Source organism: Vespa crabro, chromosome 19 (genome assembly GCF_910589235.1).
Source record: "Vespa crabro chromosome 19, iyVesCrab1.2, whole genome shotgun sequence".
Classification (NCBI taxonomy): Eukaryota; Metazoa; Arthropoda; class Insecta; order Hymenoptera; family Vespidae; genus Vespa; species Vespa crabro.
Window position 1 is genome coordinate 276,845 of NC_060973.1, and position 18,076 is coordinate 294,920.

General features: G+C 31.2%; 1 protein-coding gene and 1 long non-coding RNA gene across 3 annotated transcripts; one reads left to right on the forward strand and one right to left on the reverse strand.

Moving 5' to 3' along the window:
• The first annotated feature begins 1,442 nt into the window (after positions 1-1,442).
• On the forward strand, positions 1,443-17,160 carry LOC124430607 (proton-coupled amino acid transporter 2-like). Of its 2 annotated transcripts, XM_046977443.1 has the most exons (11): positions 1,443-1,597; positions 7,900-7,985; positions 9,383-9,499; positions 12,210-12,360; positions 12,484-12,611; positions 12,806-12,890; positions 13,076-13,348; positions 13,474-13,652; positions 14,798-14,830; positions 15,245-15,417; positions 15,609-17,160. In XM_046977443.1, the coding sequence occupies exons 2-11, from the start codon at positions 7,900-7,902 to the stop codon at positions 15,848-15,850; spliced, it is 1,467 nt and encodes a 488-aa protein (XP_046833399.1). In that variant the 5' UTR covers positions 1,443-1,597; the 3' UTR covers positions 15,851-17,160. The 2 variants fall into 2 exon arrangements, with proteins under 2 accessions (XP_046833399.1, XP_046833400.1); XM_046977444.1 differs by lacking the exon at positions 14,798-14,830 and having other exon boundaries at positions 1,444-1,597.
• Positions 8,027-12,202, reverse strand: LOC124430612. Its single transcript, XR_006943809.1, has 3 exons — positions 11,068-12,202; positions 10,604-10,882; positions 8,027-8,661 (listed from the first exon to the last, which is right to left on the reverse strand). It is a non-coding gene; the product is annotated as an uncharacterized LOC124430612 (long non-coding RNA).
• Positions 17,161-18,076: the final 916 nt, after the last annotated feature.

The window sequence follows — 18,076 nt, forward strand, 5'->3', positions numbered from 1 at the left end:
AAAAACAAATTGAAATGATCTCCAGATATTTCTTTGTTTCCTTATTACAGGAGACCGGAGAATTTACCGGTCACTGACCAGGTAGAGCTTGGCTATTTTAGATTTCATTCCCAGAGTATGTTGGCAGCCGCCTCTAAATAGTGACTTTAAACACAGAAAATAAAATCAATTCTAGACTCTCGGAGAATCGTGTTGTCGTTAACTCTTCTTAAAGAATAGCTTAAAAATAAAATTCAACTCACCGACTGATAATTCAAAGATTCGTTCGATACATTGATCATCACAAATCTTTTACGACGTGATACAGAAAAATAAAACATTCTTCGTACACATTTTGTTACTTTGTTATTGTTATCGATACGTCATTAAGTTGATTACAAAAAGAATATTGTACGATTGAATGCTTCGATAAAATTTTCCATTTGAACTAATCTATCGTAATCTTTTCGTCGTCTTTTCGTACGGTGGAAATAAGATATGCTTTGGATGAAAAAAAAAAAAAGAAAAAAAAAAAAAAAAGAAAAAAAAAAGAGATTCCTTGACGTTGTCGTAAGTTTTATTCGAAGTATATCGATAAAAAGAAATTGAAATAAAGAAGCTGTCATGGGTTTATTTGAATGAAGAATACCTTTATTACAGGGATAGAAAAGTTTGATTGCAATATTAACTTGTGAAATATCATTCAGCGTACAAATAATTCTTACGTAGAATGAATGACCTCGTTTACGGTCCGCTTTACGTGCGTTCGTTCGAGGGATATATGAGATCGGTCTCCATTGACGAGATATTTTTTTCTTTTTTCCTCATTGAAAAACGATGTGCCGGAACTCATTTTGCTTCAACGGAATGTTACGACGAAATTCGAAGGGATACGAAGGACAATACGTCATGACTTACTGTAATAAGTACTGTAGGAACGAAATGAGTAGACTCATTAGATAGAAGAGGATAATTTAGATAAGAATTTTTTAGCCATGGAAAATTTCCATACAATTCTCTGGCCTTACGTGAATTACGATAATGTCAATTGCGCTGACTCATTATGCTGCGTATTAAACAAAAGTGTAGGTCTATTGAACATATTTCCTATATTATTTATTTTTTAATTGTAACTATTGCGTTAATATAATATATTTGCCGCACGAGTGAAAATATATAAAAGAGTCGAATATTTATTCGAATCTTTTTTTGTTTTAAATCGAGCAAGCGCATTCACGAAAGTAATACGACTTGGCGGTTTTTGTTTTTCAGACGGTCCAAGACGATGAGGATGACGAAAGATTGTTTTTCTCTGTCTACTCGTTGACGGGTCTGCACATCGACCTGTACACTCTCGATGATGCCAAGAAACCAAGAATCGGAAACTCGAGCAGTAGCGAAGGTGCACGAATAGGAAAGTAAGACGGCCCCCGGAGTTGTACAGTAGTATTCGGTTCGCATCAGCTGTGCATTACTACTTTGGTTCAGTCGCACGGAAGCATTCGAACGTGTGGTACGTGTTTACGAGCGAACGACCGACAATATCTTTCCGATATCCATGGGTTACCGGTTATTATATTATTCATTGAGCAAATTGTTGGATTGAGTATTAACGAAGGTAAGTCTTTATGCGTTTTCCTCTATTATTTATTTCAATCGGATCTAAGGCTTTTCTTATGTACGAGATTTATCCCGAAAGCGTAGAAAGTGTTTGACAAAGAACTTTGGATACATATTGAATTAGTTTAGCACTTGTCCAAGAATCGCAACGTTCATAGAAATTTCTATATCGATAGAATTGGATCTATCAAGTTTGATGAAACACCGTAGTATGATATTACTGAATGTTATTTTTCCTCATTAAGTATGTATCATACTTCGAAAGAGGATGTAAAGATAACGTATACTTGAATTTTACTCTTTATCTTATCCAGGATAGGGTATTCAACGAATCGAAAGCATGTAGATCGTGATTTAATTTCATTTATTTTAACGAATCGTATGAATAACGTCAACTTCCCGTTTTGACATTACGATGCTCTCATTTATTTTTCTGAGAAAATTTCTATTTAACAAGCATACGAGCACCCTGACAATTCGTATTCTTTTCGAATCGATTAAGATCGTATCCTATAATCATTAGGATTTTCGTAATCGAGGAAAGAATAAAAAGAGTAAAATCGAATGATATCGTATATTGTATTGGGAAATATGGATTTGTTAAGGAAATTTCCTGTTCAATAGTATTTATCAAGGATAACTACTTCGCTTGGGTATAATAAATCATGATAATGTTTGCGGTACAAACAGTACGTTCAGTGCCCAACGAATAATGTTGTTTTTTCAATGTAATAGAATGTATTCTATTATAATAGAATTTTATTATCATTTATTTCTTTTTTCTTTTTTTTTCCATTTTCTTTTATTTACCTATTAAATACAATATTTCTTAATAATTTCGTCACCATCAAGATGAAAGTCGAAATTGATCGATGATATTGAAACGGTAATAAATTCGAACCAGATGTCGTTAGATCGATCCGGATTGATTTCCAGTTCAAGTTGCGTCAAGTTCGAGTCGTAAATCTTTCGATAAATTGCGTCGATGCCTTGTTAATAAAGTGTTTTATTTATTCATTTATATTTATTATTGATATACACGAGTTTGAATTTTACCATCCAAATAGTAAACGTACAAAATTATTAACTTCCGAAGCCATTAAATGTCGCTGCAGTTTTTAAAGTCGTTATTTATCGACGCGATCCTTCGTCTCGTTGAATGATATTACGGCATACAAAATGCTCTGACAATAATCTGATGTATCGGATAACGATTTATCGTTTAATTACTCTTAACGAATACTTGTTATCAAATGTCTATGTGTGCGCTTTACCATATTTACTTACGTTAGCGAGAATTCCTTTCACGGAGATTTTTTTCTCGGAAAGAGAATGAGAGAGAAAGAGAGAACGAACGAACAAATGACCGAGCGAGCGAGCCGTAATCCATTTTTGTTTAAACGACAATGAAAAATATTTTATAATATTTAATGAGAAAGTATAAACATCGAGAAAAATACGGGATAGATGAAATTCGCCAACTGAATTTGATGACTTATTTGTGATGACATATCGATGTCGAATCATTTTGATTATTGCGTAAACATCTTTCGAACCAAACGTTTCTCGATCAGCTACTTTGATTTTGATTATACTTATATCACTTGAAGATTAACCGAAGGAGAGTATGGGAAAGTCAAGAACCGATACGATTGTTACGGTATGGTTTGCGGGAATAAAGGCAATGGTGAATGTTCGAACGGTTTTCCTCGTTGATACTGGTTCTTCAATTTGAAGAAAAAACTGATTTTATTATCCTTGAGTAAAACATACCAATGTTTACGTTTAGATTTTATGACTTATATATATATATATGCACACACACACACACACACACACACACACACACATATGTTGACATCCTTGGCTTTACTTTTTATCTTTATTTATATATTGCTATTTCAAAGCGTGCACAGTTGATTTTCATTCATATCTTCTAATTTTCGCACGAAAACGATTTCTACGATAAAAGCGAACGTGAACGTAAAAACAAGGTCGCTTTAATACATATGAATATTCGTTCACTGAGTAGCATCAATAAAATCGATTTCCTTGACTTTGTCGACCTCGAGACGAACCTTCAATGCTCATTGTTATCATATTTCCTCGTTCGTGGTGTATACCGAAGAAAGACGACAAATGAGAAACGTGAACGACCAGAACGCGTGGTCGGCCGAGCACCGACCGTACACGATTCTATTTTGGCATTGTCGTCGTAAGCTTTTTTGGCCTCGCCAAAGCATGACTCTGAGCATATCCTCGCGTGCAGTAACGGATGAGTGAAAGTGAGAGAGATGATATATCTCAAGATACGATAGCAATTCGCATAGAAATGTCAAGTAAGAATCTGGCGCCTCTGATAGCGGCTAGTTCTATTTATCATCTCACGTTTCTATTTGCACTTATCTAATTTTATTCTTGTTTAATTTTTTTTTTTTTTTTTTTTTTTTTTTTTTTTTTTTTTTTTTTTTTTTTATTACTATTACTTTCTATTGATCTATCACGATAAAAGGAGAAATATTTTTTCTAAGAAAATTTACGATCTTGTCAGATGAGATTTTTAGGTATAATAATATCATGCTAACGGATATGTTCCTTTTATTATTATTGTTCTTTTTATCAAGACGTATATTATATCTGTCATATCAAGCATTCTCCTTCATTTATTGTTTTTTTTATCGTTTTCTTTTTCTTCTTTCGTTCCTTTTTTTTTTTTTTTTTCAAAAGATCCTTTATAGAACACATTTACCTATATATTTCATGTAGATGTTTGTCGAGATTTACTCCCACACGTTCCATGTATGCGTAATCCCGCATTTCGCAGTTCGTTCAATGGTCTCATAGAGACGCGATGATTTCATTCCAAATTAAAATATATACCATCGTCAGAATTGAAATGAAACATAATACGTTGAATTTAATTCACATTCAGCCGGTACACTACGTATCTATATATGTGTACATGTATGTAAGTAATCTCGGAACGTGTGAAAGATTTGAATTAAACGATTCAAGATCGTTTGCAGACCTTTAATCGAGGATTTTTTTTTTATTAATTATCTATCTCTATCTCATAAAGTCCTAGAAAAAGATCAACCATTTATTTCAGTATTAATGGAAATAATTCATTTCAATGTTTTAATATTTGCGCTATTTCTAAATTCTTTTTTTTTTTTGTATTTTTTAACTATAATATTCTTATCGTCGATATGACGTTATTATTAAAAGAAAACAAAAAAGAAAGGAAAGAAAAAGGAACGTATTCAAAGGTAATAATTTGACGATATAAGACCATGTTCTCCTTCCTGCTATTAGTTACAGTTTAGAGTTATACTCGATGCGATTTACTTTAGACGGGACTACAATATAAGGAAACGGATATTCGTAAACGAGCTTACGAGACGAGCATGCGAAATATGGCTGGCGTTAGCATTGATTCATTTTCTTGCTTTAAAACATGTCTTGTTTCAAGTCTCGTTTTGTACAAAAGAGCCTATCTTGTGATTTTTCACGAATTAACGGACGACTCGTAATATAGAATAGAATCTCGCTTTTAAATGTCATTTAAGTGTCCACGATAATCGATGTAATTGTTCTTTTCCTTGTTATGAAATTGAGTTGAAAACCTTTTAACGAATGTTAAGCTCTCAGTCGTCGTCACGCTTAAAAATGAAATTTTTATTTTTTAAAAACTATAAATATTATCTCAATGGAAAGTTTCTCATATTCGTTTGATTTGTTAAAATAAGGAAATTGCGTTTCATTTGAAAGTACAAAGAAAATGTAGGAACGACACTCGCACACGAGTGCACACGTTTTTCGACTTTTTCATATCTCTTTTTCTCCTTTCACCTTCTATTAGATTGTCACGTACACGTCGATATATATACATATACATATATACATATATATGGAGGGAAACCTTATATAATACGGTTTTGACATAACGCGATCTTGAAATTCAGGTAATAGCGCTTGTATAAGCCAATACTTGAAAACGTAGTTTCGATATACACGATCTTGAAATGATTAGATTTTTATCTTGATATACGTCACAAATAACTTATATTATTAACTTACATGTATTATTTGAATTAGTTAAAAGTATATTTCTATTCGTTACATTAATGTGTTGTTTATATAATTTAACAAAAAAGAAAATAAAAACAGGACAATTCAAAACAAAACATTTCAAACCTAATCCCGTTTTTTCTATTATAATTGAGTTTCGCGTAAGGCGATTTATATAACGCGGGATTTCTATGGAACGGAATATCCGCGTTGTACGATTACCTATATATAAATATAATATTTTGTGTCTATTTAAATCCTCCGATAACAGTTGATTTATTTTCGTGAAAATATTCTCATGCTTTTCCATCTCGAGCGATTTTAATAAATGATTGACAAGGTGCAAAATAAGAGATGAAATCATAGCTAATCGATTTGTTAATAAAAATCTCACACGATTTTTTCGATTGTAAATGAAAAAAAATTCTTTCCAAATGAAATGTTTAATCCGCATATGTCGCATGTCGAAAAAACGTAAACGTAGCATTTTTGAGAAAAATAGTTCAGACAAGATTTATTCGATTTCAATGAGGGAAATATTATGACATTTTTTGTATTCTATTTAGTGAAAGCTTGCAAGGTCATTTCAAGATGGACATTGTTTTCTTTTATTTTTTTTTTTAATTAGCAACCTATACGTATTTTTCACAATGGTAATATATTCCACGTAAAGGAAAAATTTTTTTCTGAAATTTTTTATCCGTTTCGAGCTGTTGAAAAAAGAAAATTGGATTTTAGAGGGTTAAGAGTAATTCTCTATTGGCACGAATTAAATTCGTAAGGAATTTTCCTGTTTACTTTATTTCTATTTATGTGTATTTACTTGTATATCTATGACTGCCTATGTATGTAATATACGTATACGCATAAATACTTAAACACGTAACGATAGATAGCATTCGAGACTAACAATGGAATATTACCGAGGAAAAGGCGAAAAGATCTCGAACCGACGACGTCGACAGATGTTCGGTCACGTTTCCGTGAGAAACCGGATCGTGAGTCCTTAGTTGAACTCTGTACGACCCCGATTTGATAAACCATCGTCCGGTGGAAAGTAATGGTACATGCATACATATACATGTACATACGTATAACTTTATTGCATTTCCAGTTCGTTCTCGTGCCCGGGAGATTTCGTTTTCTTTTTCGAGACAGATATCTCGCTCAAACAGAAAGTTCATCGAAATCGTTCTCGTATCTTTATCCTCTTATTTGTTATTTCTTTAATTTTTTTTTTTTTTTTTTTCAATACGATCGATGATCTTGAGGGCAACCTTCTCTCGTAGTTTTCTTTCTCTATATCTTTCCTTTTTTTTCTTTTCCCTTTAGATAAATATCCTATAAAGAACAAGAATTTTCAACGATAAAATTCAGTCAACTTCAGTTAGAGATAACAAAAAAAAAAAAAAAAAATATGAAGAAAAAGAAAATAGGAACAAAAATTTATACTCAGATAGGCGTGCATTTTGTTACTGTAAATGTATCTGTTTGTTATAATTTTGTTTCTTTCTTAAAGAAGGTCAACGTTTCGTTCTTTTGTGAAATTTCGGAAATCTTTCATTGGCAAATAAAGACAGTCGATGAAAAAGCTGTGCAAATGGATGAAAGATGTCATTTTCTCCTCTTGGCATTGTCTCGCTTTAACTTGTATTTATATACATACACATGCATGTATATATATATATAAGCACACATACGCGTACATACATACGTTGGGTGTGTTCATTCATAGAGTCATTGAAAATAATTCCGAAGGCGCTTATAAATCGATATAGACGAAGAAAATAACGTTTTGTTATTATTGACTTGAAAAACATTATTATATATCTATACGTGTAAGAAGTTGGCAAAGAAAAAAGTTCTCTCATTAAACGATACGATTAGTTGACTGTTGTTTTATGAAATATCGGTGATTTTAATCTTCTCTAACGAATTTAAATGTAATTTATGAATTTGATTACTTTGTAATATATTTTCTTTTTTTTAGAAAAAGCTTTGTAATCTAAGATACCAATACATTACCGAAATATATTATTTCGAAATGTATTATCGCTTAGATATAATACATACATACACACACACACACACACACACATATATATATATATATATATATATATATATATATATATATTTAGATCTTATTCGTTTAATGTAGAATGGAAAATTTTCGAGATATTTAAATATTAGAGATTAATTAAATTTGTTTTATTTCATTTATCTTAGATGGAATTACACAGCAATCCGGCTGTAATGTCGACGAAAAAAAATTCCATTCATGGAGATGAGACAACGTTCAAGGAATCGCTTGGGTATGTAATCATATTTCTTTTGTAAGCGATGCTTTGAAAATTAATCGAAACGTTTATTACGTAATGATATTTTGTGAGCGACATAAGCTATTCAAACGTAATTTGTATCGTTAAAAAGTATGCCTATGTACGACAGAAAGCGCAGGCACTAAAAGGTTTTTTATTGTTGCTCGTGATATCAAGAGTACAATAGTAATATATTTATAATACTTGGTAAATATGGCACATATAGTTGCGTGAAAATCTGCATATGCGTGTGCCTATCGTTAAAGTTACAATACATAGTAGATAATAACTATTCATGAAAAATTCAGAATCCAATTGACGATAATATTCATATTTTTTTACATGTAAAGATAGGTATATCTTTTATTTCGCATGGGGTTATCTTAATTAGCCTCAATCATGCGATTTTTTAATTTTTCTTAATCGAAATTTTATTCGATGAAGAACAAATGATATATATATATATATATATATAATATCTAGACATTAATGAATGTAATTTAGAGAGAGTTGATATTTTTTTTCTTTGTTCTTTGTTTTCATCAAGATCAGGACAGTATACATTCCCGTACAAGCCTTATGATTGTGGGAAAAATCGCTGATTTAAAGTTTGCCTTGCTTTCCCATCCTGCTTCTTCTCCAGAATTAGTTCCCTTAGACTTTCGTCAGTCTGTAAAATTCAAAATTGCATAATTTATTTTTAAGATTAAAATTTATTTTAAATGGAAAAAATCACGAAATAATTTTAGTTAAAATATTTCTTGATGGTCGACGACACTTTCAATTTTCATCAGACGACAAATCGATAATTAACGTAAGCAACTCTTTTAAAGTGTTTCAAAAATAAAATTTCCGAGATGGCATGAAAGCATCGGAGCATCGCCGAATGCATGGATTGAAATTAAAGGAGATAATGTTGAAAGATAAAATAAATTTAATATTGAAAATAATATATTTTCATTCTTAAGATCCGAATCTTTTAAATTGCTTTTATATGTTTACTTAGATGTATATTATATAGATGTATAATATATTGCAACGGCATATAAGTCGACGGAGGTTTACCTTGAAACACAAAGTAATGCGCGCGAAACTTGCAAAGTGTTTCATTTTAGATCAGACACTTTCACTTGTTAGTTCGTATGCGACTGGCTTTATGCCTTAAAGTAAATGAACGAAAGCCATTGCTTATATCCTTGATCGGTAGTTACTTATTATACGTTCGATGCATGAAACAAAAGAGAAATATTTTCTACATTTTCTATGCTTTGTTCGTAACTAATATAATCGATAATGTTATTTTGAAAATTCATTATAACGTTACTCGATGGATATTTAATTTTAATAACATACGAATCATTTTCAATATTTATCGAATATGTTTTATTTAGCAATGGCGGTACCTATGGAGCATTTCAATCGAAAGATCCGATCTTATCGATGGAAAAGGGAGGAGAAATGAAAGGTGGAGTTGACGAGCATGGAATGTCCGTAGATCATCCAACTTCGTAAGTATTATTCGAATTGTCGTTTAAGATCAACGTGCAATTAGCTAATTTCTCATACACACGTATATGCATGCAAATCCCGTCGATTATAAGAAATTTTCGTGATATTTTGATTGGATATCTAGGTTTTTTTTTTATTCTATGTCCTATATTAACATACGTCTTATTTCTTTCTTTTATCATTTCTTTTATTTCTTTCTTTTATAACTTTAAGCACTTTTTAAATTTACTCTTAAATTTAATTAACCCACTTTCAGAGAGAGAGAGAGAGAGAGAGAGAGAGAGAGAGAGTTAATCGTAAGATATTGGATGAGTCGGAGTGTTTAACGATTACATACCTCTATCTTCTCGTGATATTTAATATACAACACAAAGATAAAATGACTGGAGAAGTAGTGCATATCTGTCGATGAGTCGACTCCGATAGTAGTAAAAAAGAGAAATTCGACGGCACGGCGAGGAAAAGAAATTTTGTTTAGATGAATTATTATACATTCGGTGCAAAAGCCAACTTAGACTCCGAATACGTAGATGCGTTCAACCGGATAGAGATTGGTTTAATTCTTTAGTTACTTGCCCATTATTTTATCTCGCTTCTACGTGAATTATTCATGAATGTCGCGTGTTCAAGCTTACTTCCTTAATTCACGAACCCGTGCAACTGATTAACTTTAATTTCAACATGTCGCACGTAATCCTATAAGCTATTTAACTCGATTCGTATGTACTTACGTACATATTACACGTAATTAACAGAATAGTAATATTATATAGGCGAACTCGTTACAATCAATGTCGTTGGTAAATACGCCGAGCAAATAGAATTGTTCCTTTTTTTTTCTCTTTCTTTTTTTCTTTTTTCTTTCTTTTTTTTTTTTTCTTTTCTTTTCTTTCTATGCATCTTCGCATCTGAATTGTAAGTCAATTGAATTAGATTCAAATTTAAATTGGACTTAAATAGAATTAAAGGTCACTTAATCCGAGGTAGAAGTAATCGCGTTTCGTAAGTACTTCCGGTTTGCTCTTTTGTCCTTTTAAACGCTTACTTTGAAGGTTTTTCAAGTAGGTACTTTGTGAATGATTATTAAATACATAAGTACTTACATACGAATATCGATCTCTTGAGTTGAGTCGAAAATCGACAAAAACTTTCTGTCGAAGAGAACAAATTGAACAAATTATGCAGTTTCTCGTGCTCTATGTCATTTCAGGCTTAACTCACGTGGAATTTGCTCAATTAAAACACGGCCGCGTACGCCTCTAATGCGCTAAAATATCTTAATACTGTTGAATCTTAATTCGTCCTTAAACATTCGAGTGTGTCGCGAAGTAACTTTTATCTTTATACTTGGATCATCGCCTTAGTTTTATTTCTGAAAATTCCTGAAAATTATCAATTTATAAATGACATTTGTTTCTCGCTATCATATTTTTTCTTTTTATATTGTTTTTAATCGAAGTTAATTGCTATTGCTTTGTAATCCAAACAATTGCTAGATATTATGCAACAAATGCAATTTCTGGTACGTAGGTATTCTTTATATATATATACACACACATATATTTACCGTAAAGTATTATAAATATTCTTCGACTTTTATCAAACGTTTTACAATTAAAATAAGATCGTTGAGAATAATTATTTTCCGTAATATCGGTAAAAAAAAAAAATAAAAGAGTACAGGTACATTGTTAACTAGCGATCTTTGTATCGATAACTGTTTATGTAAGTTCTATTTCTCTCTCTCTCTCTCTCTCTCTCTCTCCCCCTGCCCCTCTTTTTCTCTTGCCATTAACTAGTCTTTGCATGCATAGATGTCACGAGGTCTGGATTTAAACTACGCTGTGATGAGCAAAAGCAAGACCGAAATAAATAATTTGGCATAAGCGCCCATCGGTTCGCGTAATACCTACATTTAACTTATCGTTCGGCGAGCCATTATTCCAAAGTATATTGAACTGATATTTTTTCTTTTTTTTTTTTTCTTCATATATTTTAACATATTAAACATATGTTTTAAATAGACATGTAGTTTGTTGTACGTATGAAGTTTTCCTTTGGTTTATATTCGACATTAGAAATTATTGAAAAATATTGTCGTAAAGACAATATCGTGAAACTCGTTGTGAAATTTGTGGGACAATTTCGATATTACCGAGTTAGTATTGTATCGATCATCATGTAAAATTAAGCGAAGCTTTGATACTTTTAGTATCTTAACAAGAAACGAGCGAATGCGTCCAAACTCGGTCGGCCGATTTCATTCCTCGACGATTTTAAATTAGCTCGCGCTATAGTCCACGCGAATGCTTCGGAAAATTTGCACCGAAGATGTACCATGGTCTCTAGTCGTGATTTCGACTCGATTCGACTCGGTAAATATGACGTTGTAGGATCTATCTATTAATCACGAGAGAAGAAGATACTACATATATACTAATTAACAGCGAAACTAGCGTCTAATCGCAATAGTTCCTCTGCTTTTTCATTTGCTTTTTTTAGTTTCCATGATTAATGATTCATTGATTGCTATCTAAATTGAGGAAACTCACTCGTACGTTGTGGTCATATGTATTTAAAAAAAAAAAAAAAAAAAAAAAAGGAAAAAAGAAAATATGATTATTTTTAATCGTTGAAATAGTCAATTGATACGCTATGGTAATTATTAAGATTATTATTAAAACTAAAAAATAAATTGAATCGTCGTAGGTATATTGAGACCATGATGCACCTGTTCAAGGGTAACGTCGGTTCCGGTATTTTCGCATTAGGCGACGCCTTTAAGCATGCCGGATTGTTACTGGCACCACCCTTAACCATCTTCCTCGGCATTATTTGCGTCCACGCCCAACACATTCTCGTACGTATGATCGAAGCATTGAGTTAGATGGTAACAAAAAATATACGTACATACACATACACACACACACACACACACACACACACATACATATATATACATATAATAGATTTATTTTTCTAGATACAATGTAACGAAGAGGTAAAACGTCGTGTAGGTGATCCGAGTATTCAGTCTGGTTTTGCCGGTACCGTTGAATTATGTTTCGCTACGGGACCATTAGCACTTCGTAAATATTCAGTTTTCATGAGGTAAGAGAGCAGAAAATTACTATCGATCTTTCTCTTTTCTTTTTCTTGTTTCTTTCTTTTGTTTTTGTTTTTTATATATACCCTCACGGTTCCTCTTATTCGTTTGTATTTATTTTCTCTCATGTCCCCTCGATGCCACACTCAAGTATTTTACCAATCATTTTACATCGCACACTTGCATCGATTTGTTACAGAAAAATGGTTAATTTATTTTTATGCGTAACGCAACTCGGATTCTGCTGCGTGTATTTCGTTTTTATTTCGACAAATATGCAACAGGTAAGGAGAACACAGCATACATACGTACATCTATATATATATATATATATATATGTAGATAGAAATAATTGAGGTAATTAATAAGAGATTAATAATAAGATTTTCAATCGATCGTTAAACGTTAACGATGATGGTATTAATAATAATAATAATAATAATAATAATGTTAACGATAAAATCGACAGGTGTTAAATGCCCACAACTTCAAATTGAGCGTTCATCAACACATGGCGATCGTCTTGATACCCATCATACTCAGCACGTGGATAAGAAATTTGAAATATTTGGTACCTGTAACGTCAGTCGCGAATTTCTTGGTAATGGGTGGCTACATAGCGACGGTCTATATTATGAGTCACGACATACCGGCGATTTCTGAGAGGCGGTACGTCGCCGATTGGCACGAGTTACCTCTCTTCTTCGGCACCGTTATATATTCTTTCGAGGGTATCACTTTGGTAAGTATCAAAAGATTTAAAAAAACGATCTTTATATTTACTTGTATCTATCTGCATGTAAAAAAAAAAAGAAGAAGATAAGAACGAATAATTAAACTAAATCACATCGCATCATATTTGTCCAGGTGCTGCCATTGAAGAACGAGATGAAGAAGCCAAGCAACTTCAACAAACTATTCGGAGTATTGAACGTAGGTATGGTTATCGTGGGTGCCATGTTCGTAGTGATGGGTTTCTTATCCTATTTAAAGTACGGTGACGATGTACGAGGCTCGGTCACTCTGAATCTTGAGTTAACAGAGGTGTAAGTATTACTTTATAGTTATCATCTTTTTAATTATAATTTAGTTATTCACGTGAAATATTTTTGTTTAAAGATCATTAGAAACTTTTATTAAATGGACAAATTATATAATATCTTTCTATGTTATTATATTATATTCCTATATTATTATTTTTTCATGTTAATGTAATAACAACAGTGTCCAATTTCTTTTTTCTTTTTTTGTATTACTGTAATAGTCTCAGAACAGTTTATAAGATTTCACGTGGCTGAATCCGTATATATATAGAGTGGGGCATTTAAATGGGAACACTTAAATATCTCGGTTATTTATGCTTTTTATGGAAAAAGTCTTCAGAACAAAGTTGCAATATTTGAAAAAGTTATTTCAAAAATAATTAATTCGCGAGATATTTTTAAAAGAAAATTTCTTATGATTCAGGTAATTGTAACGAGCCGTATACATTTTTTGTTGTTTAAAATTAGAAAAATACGTTAGAGAAAAAGGAATAATTCAAGGTAGACTACTACATATCCAGGATTATATTTTTTTCGCAAATGAACATTAATTTTTTCCGGCTGCAGGTACGTATAATTGATGAATGAGTCATCAGACATTTTTTCAAAAGAGCTCGTGATCTAATTATTTTTCGATATTACCTTTATTTATACTTTTTTTTATTAATACTTTTACTAATGAATACTTTATATATACTTTTATTTTAATTTTTTGTATTCAGTATAGTATGAGGAATAAATCCGTGCAAAAAAGAAATCGTAAAGTTCCATTAAAAAAAAATGCCGACGACCTCGTAAAAACGTGACATCGAAAAAAAAGTTTTTCCAAGGTAATATGTAACCTTTCAAATAAATGTTTAGCTGTTCCAATATAAATGCTCCAAATGTTCTAATTAATAAGAAAACTTCAATGATACCATATTATCATCATTTGTTATCATCGAAAATGGGAAATACCGTTCGATAAAAATGTCATAGTTAAATAATTATTGCAATTGGATCGTTTGTGCATGCCATTACTTGTACCTTGCATCGAGTATAAATGATTGCGAAATGAACATTATAAATGAGTCGATAACGAAACTGACGCGAATACTCTATGCTTTTCAATTTTTCTTAACGTACGTTTTTTATTGTTGCATACGAAGAGTGGACGGGAAAAAGATCTACTCGCAGGCAAGGTTTATACCAATTATTTTCTGATAGATGTGCAGTGCTCTTTTTTCTTTTTTTTTTTTTTTTTTTTTTTCTTCTAATTATTGATTTAATAAGAAGTGGTTTTAAAGTTGATTAACAATTAATATAAGGTAACAATTAATTCGTAATGTGTAGTTGTTTATTTTTCTCTTTTCTTTTCTTTTTTCTTTTTTTTTTTAAATTTTTCTCTGCATGACATTTGAGTGACGTTTGAATTGATATTTTGCTACGAATCTTCTGATTACTGTCTTCTTTCTTTTTTGCTTTCTTTATTTTTTTTTCTCTTTTTTTTTTTTTACTTTTTTCTTTATTTTTTCAGGAGTTTTGCGCGTTACCGTTGAACGATGAAAGAACGAACATGTTTTCTCCTCGGAGTAACGAAAAATCTATTTTTACAGCTTACCTCAATGCATCAAGCTGGCTATTTCGTTGAGCATATTGTTGACCTATGCTCTGCAATTCTACGTACCTATCGCCATTATATGGCCCGGAATCGTCGAGCAATTCGGTCCCTTTAAATGGCCAGTATTCTCGGAGATAGTCTTCCGGTCTGCTTTGTGTTTTCTTACGTGTGAGTATTTTATTTCATGGTTGTATATCGTATACATTATACATGTATCGCTTACGATGTTCCCTCATTCTCTCGTTCTACCATCAGCCATCTACCTTCCAAATTTTTCCATATTTTAATTTTAAAACTCTTTCGTAATAAGGACAAGAAAAATTTAAAGAAAATTATTAAGAAAAAAATAATTGTTGTAGTTGTTTTGGCGGAAGCTATACCAGAGCTGGGTCTCTTCATTTCTTTGGTCGGTGCAGTAAGTAGCACGGCGCTGGCCCTTCTCTTTCCACCCATCATCGAGTTGGTAGTATGTTGGCAAAATGCCAACTTAAGTCCCTTTATGGTTATTAAGGACGTGACGATCGTGTTGATTGGTTTACTGGGCTTCGCTACGGGAACCTACGAGAGCATTACGTCGATCATCAAAGCATTCGATAAATAGACATTCAACATTGTACAAAGTCCTATTGTTGTTTACATTTTTACTAGATTATTTTAAAAATGGACGCGCGCGTGTGGTTAACGGACCATGACATCCACGCAGGACACGAGTAGATGTAATGGACAGCGACGCTTGTCACGATACAGAATCATTATCATCATTATTATTATATTTGTATATATATATATATATATATATATGTATACATATATATATATATATATATATATATGTATATATATATATATATATATATATATATATATATATATATATATATAAATATGTATTATAGTTATAGTAGTAACTAATTTACGTTGGAAGGATGGCCAATGACAATCGTACAGAATTTTTATGCATCGAATGGAAATTTTCTCTTTAATTTCGAATCAATTTTGACAATACATTAAACTTTCTTGATTAATCAGATTAATTAATCGAATAACCGATATAATTAATAAACGAATATAAATGGATTATTCTTGGATGTTCCTTAAAGGAATAACGAAAGGCCGGTCCCTCCAATGTTATGCGCAACTATCATAGGTCTATCAAAGTTTAGTCCCTTTATGTTGCTTGTGATATTGAAAACGATGCGAAAGCGGCGTTTCAATCGTAGATCGATTAAACATACATACGTACATAAATAATATTTAAGGAAGAGAAAAAAAAACAAAAAGAAGAAAACGACTGTCTTTGCAATTATCGTGATACATATATATATATATAGTTAGTTTATATTGCCCGTCCTAAGGATTCTACCCTCTCGCGATTAATTCTATGTACATATATATATATATATATATACATATCGATATCGTATCTGGTTCAAGAAAATCGGAACTGCATTAATAGTATTGCGTACGATAGCCGAAGAAATTTTTCTTTGTTAGATTATAAAAAAGGAATGCCCCTTTGCGAATGTTTAGAGTACAACTTTATATTAATTCTAATTATATTCCATTGCATATTAATCAGTTTATAATCCTTTACGTTTTTTTTTTTTCATTATTAATTTGACACGTGCTTGAAAAGTGACTATTAAAATTTTGTATCATTTAAAATCTGACAAAAGTCAAATGACATTGCCAATCTTTCACTATGCAATGGCTAAGAATTATATCCTTTATTCCACGTTTGAATAACGACAAAGTGTACTGTTACTTTTTTTTTCTTCTTCTTTTTCTTTTTAAATTATTTGCGAAATTATTAATTTCGTTTTTCGAAAGATTTTTATCATGCACGAGATAAGCCAAAAGAATTTGATCAATGCCAATCTTTATGTGTAACTTAAAAATCCATTGACTCGATTGCCGATACTTATTATTATTTCATTTATCTTCCATCGGTTTCCTTACTTCTTGTAACTTTTAAAAGGATATATTTATAAATAGAAGAAAAAACGAAACAAAACAAAGTGTAAAAAAAGAGACCGACCGTTTTTTTCCTTTTACGTAGGTTATAAAATAAAATTATAATGTTATTCTTTTTACATAGCAAATTTCTAAGCCATTAGCGTGATGCGAAAAACAAAAAAGTACGACACTTATAAGAATTAGAGGAATACGTATGAAAATTCTTATTACACACACTTCTTATACACACACACATATATATATATATATATATATATATATATATATATATATATTTATATATTTATATACCTATATATATAAATATCCTTATTTATATATATAATATACAAATATAATTATATATTTATATATATATATATATATACAAATTGTAACAGCCAAGGAATTTTCATTTATATGTACAATTAATTTTCTCTCCTTTTCTTTCTTTCTTTCTTCTTTCTCTTTTCCTTTCTCTCTTCTTTTTCTTTCTTTTTTGTTTCCATTTTTCTTTCTCCTTCACTCTTTCTTTTTCTCTTTTCTTTTTTCTCTTTTCTATCATAACTTAGCTGCATAAGTCTTCCTTGATTCTAACTGCAATATCTTTTGACGAAACTTTACGGTTGTAATTATATATTTGTTGTGATACTTCATATCGGCGCAGTATTATGGTCGGCAAAAAAGATGAAAGACTTTAGTATGGAAAAATACTCTCTACTGACGAGCAGTTTTTGTTTTTTTTTTTTTCTTTTTTTTTTTTTACATACGCCGAAGTACAAATTCTCTCAGGGAAACGCGTGTGTGTATATATATATATAAATATATATGCAATGTATGTACACATATCTTTTCCTATAAATGTTATCGT

Bases quoted from the DNA above. Each gene is read 5' to 3' on its own strand.
- LOC124430607 (XM_046977443.1), top strand. From the start codon at position 7,900: ATGGAATTACACAGCAATCCGGCTGTAATGTCGACGAAAAAAAATTCC. The intron at 7,986-9,382 runs GTATGTAATCAT...TGTTTTATTTAG, and splicing joins ACGTTCAAGGAATCGCTTGG to CAATGGCGGTACCTATGGAG. The intron at 9,500-12,209 runs GTAAGTATTATT...GAATCGTCGTAG, and splicing joins TCCGTAGATCATCCAACTTC to GTATATTGAGACCATGATGC.